Here is a 7,978-nt window from a genome sequence, read left to right as displayed (position 1 = left end):
AGGATGGGCAGAACCATGAAGTTATGGTACAAATGGTCAGTTGGGGGACATTCATCACTCCTCCAGGTTGGTGAGAACCAGGCAGGTAGGCACACGTATGATGCACATCCATACCCCTCTCCCGCTCCCTTATAAATCAATACAAAAATAGTCACAATTTCATTTCAATGCCCTAGGACCAGCCCCTGATGCATCAGTTCAGGGTCAAGCTAAACTTGCCTATTCCCACACACAGCATCACAGGCTTAACTAAGAAATCTCTTTTTTTTTTCTTTTTTCCTTTCTTTCTAATTTTTTTTTTTTTGGCCCCTGAACTTCCCAGCTGGGATAAATAGATCATGAGACCTTATTGAGTGGGCCCAGAAGAGAAAGAATTCCCAGAAGGACTGTGGCAGAGAGGGAACCTGGGGGTGTATGAAACCCCAACACAGGGTCATGGCTGGGGGATGGGAGGTTCCAGGATTCTGGGACCCCCAGACCTGCCCCTAGGGCTATGTTACTATCCCTGAAGAGGTTGAGCCCCCACTATCAAACAACAGGCACAGTGTGAGCCAACAGGATGGGGGTTCTGGCCTGGGGTTTTCTTGGTCTTTGGGGGAGGGGAGGGCTGGGTTAGAAAAAGGGTTTCTCCATCCACTTCAAGTACCAGAGAAGTCTGGGAAAGAGGGGCATGGGCTTGTGGGTTCCTCCTCTGCTCCCACAAATGAGCTGAGGGAGCCGGAACCAAGGACAGAAGCCCAAGGGGAGGTCTGGGCTGGCATCCTGTGGAAGGACAGCCGGTCCAGCTCGGTCCCAGTCACAGTCCCTCATCTGGGGTGGTCTGAAGTCAGTCTGTCACAGGCCCGGAGGATGCTCCCCAGGATAGCACATGCAGCAGCCGCCTCCCGAAAACTCCATATCTGCCCTTTTCTCTCCCCTGAGGAGGCCGTCGGTGTAGGAGTACTCAGAGATTATGTCTTCCACCCTCGTGATGTAGAGAAGAGTGAGTAGCACACCTAGGAACTGCAGGGGAAAAGAGAGATGGGAGATAAAAAGGGGAGTTGGGGGGGGGAACTCGCCCTCCCAACTGCTACCCCAGTGGAAAGGCCACCCTTCGCTTTGAAGTCCAAGGCTCTGGGTTCAAATTCTGATTCTGCCACTTACTAATAGTATGACCCTAGGCAAGCCCTTTCACCTCTCTCAATCTCAATGCCCTTACCTGCAGGACGGGTGTTAAGAAAAGCGCCGCTGACATCATCAGGCTGAGGTGAGGAGCTTTACAAATCTTAATGACTATATGTACAGGCTCGCGATTACGACTATTAATCAGGGACATCAATGAGAGGTGTAGTACTGAAGCCAGGAAGGTCTGGGGGTCTGTTCTGCTGTTCCCTGGTCTAAGGCTCCTCCCAGCTCTTACGTGTCCCACCTCCCACCAGCCTCCCTCAGGAGGTTCTGGGCAACAGGCTGACGGACGTCTCACCTGGGGCAGCAGGATGCCCAGCAGCACAGCCGCCATGATGGTGTAGTTGTCCATGAACCAGATGATCACGGCATTGGTGCAGCCACGGATGTAGATGACGTCCAGGACGCTCAGGCGCTGCCAAGGAACAAGATGGGTTGGGAGGGGGCAGGTAAGACACCTGCCAAGGCCCTCACAGAATCACAGAACATCAGAGACCTCACAGGTCTCAAGCTCTTTCCTCCCCTTCTGCCAATCCCTGAAAAGGGAAGAGCCTGGCCCACTATCTCATAGGCAGATGGTGTGGCAAACGGGATTAGAAAATGGGTCATCTGCCTCATTCCCTTGGGCTCCTTCTGACTCTACACTGGAAGAGGAGGGTCCCTAAAGCACACCCCTGGCCCTACTCCCCCACCAGCTGTGTCTGGTCTGGTCTGACATTCTAGATTCTAGGCCCTGACACCCCCATTCTCAGACCCCTCTCAACTCAGACATTCTCGAGTCTAAGGACTCTGCTAGTTTTGATATTCTAAGGGGCACAGTGAACCAGGAGTCAGGAGGACCTGAGTTTGAATCCCACTTCTTAGCTTAGTGTGACCTTAGGGAAGACACTTTAACCTCTCTCAGGTTTAATATTTACCCATAAAATGGGGATAGTGATACTATCTCCCACACAAAGCTGATGTGAAGGATAAAATCATGTATGTCAAGAGCTTTGCAAATCTTACTCCTCAATCAGACTCACAACTAAAATAAAATATCCAAGGACCCTTCCAGGTGGGACATCAGTCAAGATGCCCAAGATCTGGCCAGAGGCCTAGGGTTCTCCCAGGACACCCAATGAGGCAGTGAATGGTGGAGGCTGGAAAGGCTTTCTTCCCTTCCTTCCTCCTTTACCTTCTATTTGTCTCTCCTGACTCTTGGACCCAACCTGTAGATGACCCAGGCCAGATTCAAAGCTCTCTCTGAACCAGCCTGAACAGCTCCCATCATCACTAGGGGAAAGGGAAGGAAGCACTGATGACTTCAAAGGACTCACCTCCCGGTCAATGGTTTTGTAGCCACACATGGTGTTGATAACATCGGACTGAAACAGAAAAGTACAGAGTCAACAAGGAAAGATCAGAAGGTTCTAACCTGAGCTCCATGACCTTTTGAATTATATTTTGACTTCATTCACAACAGCATGGATAATTCTACTTTTAAATTTTATACACTTCAGGGCAGCTAGGTGGCACAATGGATAGAGCACCAGCCCTGGAGTCAGGAGTACCTGAGTTCAAATCTGACCTTGTGGCCTTGGGCAAATTCACTACCTCAAATAAATTTTTTTAAAAAAATTATACACTTCAATACAAGATTCTAAGAAGGGGCCCAGGAGACAAGATCTTTACTGAAGGGCCCCAGCTCACAAAAGATGAAAACCTCCAACTTAGTGTCTCTTATCTTTGAATTTTTTTAAAAAAATTTCTCCCACACAGCTAGGTGGTGCAGTGGATAGAGCACCAGCCCTGGAGTCAGGAGGACCTGAGTTCAAATTTGACCTCAGACACTTAATAATTACCTAGCTGTTGTGGCCTTGGGCAAGCCACTTAACCCCATTGCTTTACAAAAACTAAAAAAACAAAAACAAAAATCAGGAGGGATGGGAATTCAGGGAAGCCTGGGAGGATTTGTACGAACTGATGCTGAGTGAGATGAGCAGAACCAGAAAACACTGTACACCCTAACAGCAACATGGGGGTGATGACCAACTTTGATGGACTTGCCCATTCCATCAGTGCAACAATCAGAGACAATTTGGGGTTGTCTGCGATGGAGAATACTATCTGTATCCAGCGAAAGAACTGTGGAGTTTGAACAAAGACCAAGGACTAATACCTTTAATTTAGGGGAAAAAGATATTTTATTGTCTGATCTTGCTCTCTCTTATACTTTATGTTTCTTCCTTAAGGATATGATTTCTCTCTCATCACATTCAATTTGGATCAACATATTCCATGGAAACAATGTAAAGACTGGCAAATTGCCTTCTGTGGTAGGTGGGGGAAGGGAAGTAAGATGAGGGGAAAAATTGTAAAACTCAAAATAAATAAAATCTTTAATAAAAATAAATAAATAAATAATCATGCAAAATATTTCCATATTAGTCATTTGGGGGGGGGGGGTGACCTCAAACAAAACAAAGAGAGAGGGAGGGAAGAAGGGAGGAAGAAAAGAAATGAGAAAAATAGTGTGCTTTGAGTAGTATTCAGATGCCCTCAGCTCTTTTTTCTAGAAATGGATAGCATTTTTCATCATGAGTCCTTTGGGATTGTCTATGATTGCTATATATAGAGCTAAGTCTCTCATAGTTGATCTTCACTCCTCACTTCACTCTCTATCTGTTCATAAGTCTTCCCAGGTCTTTCTGACATCATCCTGCTCATAATTTCTTGTAGAACAATAATATTACATTAAAATCATATACCTCAACTCGTTCAGTCATCCCCCAATTGATGAGAATCCTTTTGCTTTCCAATTCTTGGCCACCACAAAAAGAGCTGCTATATTTTTGCACAGTTTCTTTTCTCTTTTTAAAAAAATCTCTTTGAGATACAGACTTAGTAGTGGTATTAGATCCAAGAGTTTGCAGTTCCAAATTGCTCTCCAGAAAGGTTGGAGCAGTTCACAATTCCACCAACATGCATTGGTGTCCCAGATTTCCCATATCCCCTCCAACATTTATCATTTTCCTTTTCTGTTACATTAGCCAAACTGATAAGTGTGAGGTGGTACCTCAGAGTCATCTTAATTTGTATTTCTCTAATCAATAGGAATTTATGGAACTTTTCATATCATTGCTGATAACTTTGATTTGTCAGAAAGCTGCCTGTTCATATTCTTTGATACTTCTATCAATTGGAGAATGACTTCTAGACTTTATTCAGTTCTCTATATATTTGATTTTCTTCTAATTTTGGTTGTACTGGTTTTGTTTGCGTGAAAACTTCTTAATTTTATAATCAAAATTATCCATTTTACATTTCATAATACTTTCTATATCTTGTTTGGTCCTAAATTCTTCCCTTATCCAGGGGATCAGACCAATAAACTATTCTCTAGTGCCATGGTATCACTTAAATCTTGTAGCCTTTGACCTTATTTTGTTTTAAAATATGTCTACACTTAAGTTTCTGTCATAATATTTTCAATTTTCCCAACAGTTTTTTTTGGTCAAGTAATGAGTTTTTGTCACAAGAGTTTGGATCTTTGGATTTATCAAATGCTAGATTATTATGGTCATTTACTACCATGTACTGACTATCTAATCACTAAAATCCACTGCTCTATTTCTTATCCAGTATCAGATTGTCTTGATAATTACAGCTAAGTTGCCTTCCTTCACTTTTCTTTCCAATGATCCCCTTGATATTCTTTTTTAAATCTTTTTAAAATGTTTATTTAAGCAAGGGGGTTAAGTGACTTACCCAAGGTCACACAGCTAGGCCATTATTAAGTGTCTTAGGTTGGATCTAAACTCAAGTCCTCCTAACTCCAGGGCCAGTGCTCTAGCCACTGTGCCACCTAATTGTCCTGATTCCCTTGATATTCTTGACCTTTTGCTCTTCCAGATGAATTTTATTATTTTTTCTATCTTTCTAAGATAATTCTTTGGTAGTCTGATTGGTATAGCATTGAATGAGTAGAACAATTTTGGTAGAATTGACATTTTTATTATGCTGACTCAGCCTACCCACAAGCAATTAATGTTTTTCCAACTGGGCCTCAGACACTTAATAATTACCTAGCCGTGTGGCCTTGGGCAAGCCACTTAACCCCATTACCTTACCAAAAAAAAAAAAAACTGAAAAAAACCTGAAAAAATATTTTTTCCAATTGGTTAGACCTGGTTTTATTTGTGTGACAAGGATTTTGTAATCATATCCACACTGTCCCTGTGTTTGCCTTGGCAGGTGGTCTGCCAAGTATATTCTACTGTCAACAGGGATTTTAAATGGAATTTCTCTAACTCTTGGTGCTGGGACTGTCTTTGGGTTATAAAAAGATATCTGGATCGATTCATGGGCCTGTTCTCTTCACAGGGTTTAGAGTCAGTCAGTAAATATATATTAAGAGCCTGCCGTCCCCCAGAAAGTCCCTGCTGGGGGAGCTGGGAGGCTGCTCTCTCCTGTTGGCTTCAGCTCTCTACTGCTCATTCTTTCTCATAAAAAAGAACCAAAACAAATCAAAATGTACATGAACAGAAGCAGCACGATAGTGGGCAGAATGTGGAGGCTCTAGGTTCATATTCTACATAGGGACCAACCTACTAAATGATAGACCCTTCACCAATGAGGGGGGAGGATTTCTACTCTCTGGGCAGACAAAACCACAGCTCCAGAGGGGATCTGTGTATTTGAAACCAGAAACTTCCCCTACTCAAAGATCTTTGGTCTTCCTGCAGCTGACAGTCATTTCCTTATTATGGATGGCCAAAGTCAGTAAGTGACCTCAAGCTGAGTCAGTCTCTGCTCCCATCTCTGTCATTCTCCACTAGGGATTCTCATGTCTCTGTGTCAACTCCATTTGACCAGATTTTCCTTTATTTCATGTGTGTGTATCTGTGTATGTATTTCTACGTGTGTCTGTCCATGTGTCTGTGTGTGTCTGTGTATGTCTATGTCTATGTGTCTGTGTGTGTCTCTGGGTGTCTGTATCTGTCTTTCTATGTGTGTCCCTCTGATTCTGGGGAGACCCTGAGGAAACTCCCTCCCAAGGTGTCAGTCAGCTCCTTCTGTGAGGTTCTATGACTTTACCAAAGGCACCGCAGTGGGCCAGGGTGTCCCACAGGTAGGGCTTTATACCTGTCTCTTCCTTAATTAACTTTGATTTATTTGTTTTCCTATTACACAATTTCACAAAAAAAAACTCTTGCTTGCTGAGAGATCTCTTCTAACAAAGCAAACTAATTAAATAAAACCAATAATATTCCAACCTCCTCTGACAATGTATGCCACGTTCCCCATCTGGAAACTACCATTTCTCTCTTCTTTTAAAAGTAAACAGGGATCTAACTAGTAAGATACAGCAGAAAGAGCTAGAAAGAAAAATCCCATTCAAAGTAACCTCAGACAAAATAAAATACCTGGGAGTCTACCTGCCAAGGCAGACTCAAAAACTTTTTGAAAACAATTACAAAACTCTTTTCATGCCTTCTGTGGAGGGGGGGAAGCAAGAATTGGGGGGGATTTGTAAAACTCAAAATAAATAAAATCTTTCTAAAAAAGAAAAGTAAACAGGAGCAGCTAGGTGGCACAGTACAGTTCAGTGGCCCTGGAGTCAGGAGGACCTGAGTTCAAATGTGGTTTCAGACACTTAATAATAACCTAGCTGTGTGACCTTGCACAAGTCACTTAACCCCAATGCCTTGCAAAAAAAAAAGTGAACTATTCCTGCCCCCCTCATCCATTCCCACTGGGAAAAAAAAAGTAAAAAGTCATTTCTTGTAGAATGAGAAGACCCTGCTCACCTACGCCACAACCCTTCTAACCAAGACCTTCCCAACTTCAGCTACAGAAGAACTGGAAATTTTGGTGACTGCGTGGACAGTGGGAGAACCAGGAAACTCCAACGCACACCCACCCCCCACTCAGAGACTCCACCAAGCCTGAGTCTTCCCTTATTCCAAAACACGTCCTGGAGACCCCACTGCTTTACTCCCTTGCTTCCTTAAATAAGGGACTCAACACTTGGGGGTCTTTTATCTTTAGGAGTTATGTCTTAAATGCGTAAAACACATAGGATTCAAAGAAAACCAAATTACCATGATCAAAATTTTTTTTATAAACAAAGTCACAGACCCCCAGTCAAGAATTCCTGCACTAGAGGAAAAAGACAAAAACAACTCATTCACTGTGTGATCCTGACAACAACCCTGAGAGGAAGGGAGGGGGAGAATGGGGGAAACTGAGGCTCAGAGAAATGAAGTGATTTGTCCAGGACTATCAGTGATGGGACCAGGACTCAAACTCAGTTTGTGATTCCAAGGGGAGTTGGCCCTCTTTCCATTCATCCTCCCTCAGGGCTCTCTCTAGAATGTCCATCATCCCATCTTCCTTTCTGAATCCTCCAGTCATTCTTTAAGGATCAGGAAATTTCTTCTAAAAAATTCCCCAGGGGCAGCTAAGTAGCACAGTGAATACAACACCGGCCCTGGAGTCAGGAGGACCAGAGTTCAAATCTGAATTCAGACACTTAATAATTACCTTAGCTGCATGACCTTGGGCAAGCCACTTAAACCCCATCGCCTTGCAAAATTAAAAAAAAAAAAATTTTAATTCTCCAGAGAGAGAACTGCCAAACTCTAAGGATAGATGAAGCTGACTTTTCCCCACCAAATTTGTGCTTTTTGCTGAATGTGTGTGTTTACAACATGGTTAATATGGAATTATATTTTGCATGACTTCACATGTATAATTGACATATTGCTTGCCTTTTCACTGGGTGGGAAGGTGATAATTTAGAACTCAAAATTTAAAAAAAATAAATGTTAAG

At 43.2% G+C, this 7,978-nt stretch overlaps 1 protein-coding gene across 2 annotated transcripts in view; it reads right to left on the bottom strand.

Moving 5' to 3' along the window:
• Positions 1 to 346: 346 nt before the first annotated feature.
• The window catches only part of TSPAN15 (tetraspanin 15), a 54,841-nt gene continuing 47,209 nt past the window's right edge, over positions 347 to 7,978 (bottom strand). For both annotated transcript variants that reach the window (XM_074232430.1, XM_074232431.1), the window contains 3 exons: positions 2,481 to 2,528; positions 1,463 to 1,579; positions 347 to 1,002 (listed from right to left, as the gene is read on the bottom strand). In XM_074232430.1, the coding sequence (XP_074088531.1) occupies positions 835 to 1,002; positions 1,463 to 1,579; positions 2,481 to 2,528 (333 nt within the window). In that variant the 3' untranslated portion in view covers positions 347 to 834. The remainder of the gene's footprint in view (positions 1,003 to 1,462; positions 1,580 to 2,480; positions 2,529 to 7,978) is intronic.

The sequence above is a fragment of the Macrotis lagotis genome, chromosome 4, assembly GCF_037893015.1.
Source record: "Macrotis lagotis isolate mMagLag1 chromosome 4, bilby.v1.9.chrom.fasta, whole genome shotgun sequence".
In the NCBI taxonomy this organism is placed as follows: Eukaryota; Metazoa; Chordata; class Mammalia; order Peramelemorphia; family Peramelidae; genus Macrotis; species Macrotis lagotis.
This window is presented reverse-complemented; position numbering and strand designations above follow the sequence as displayed.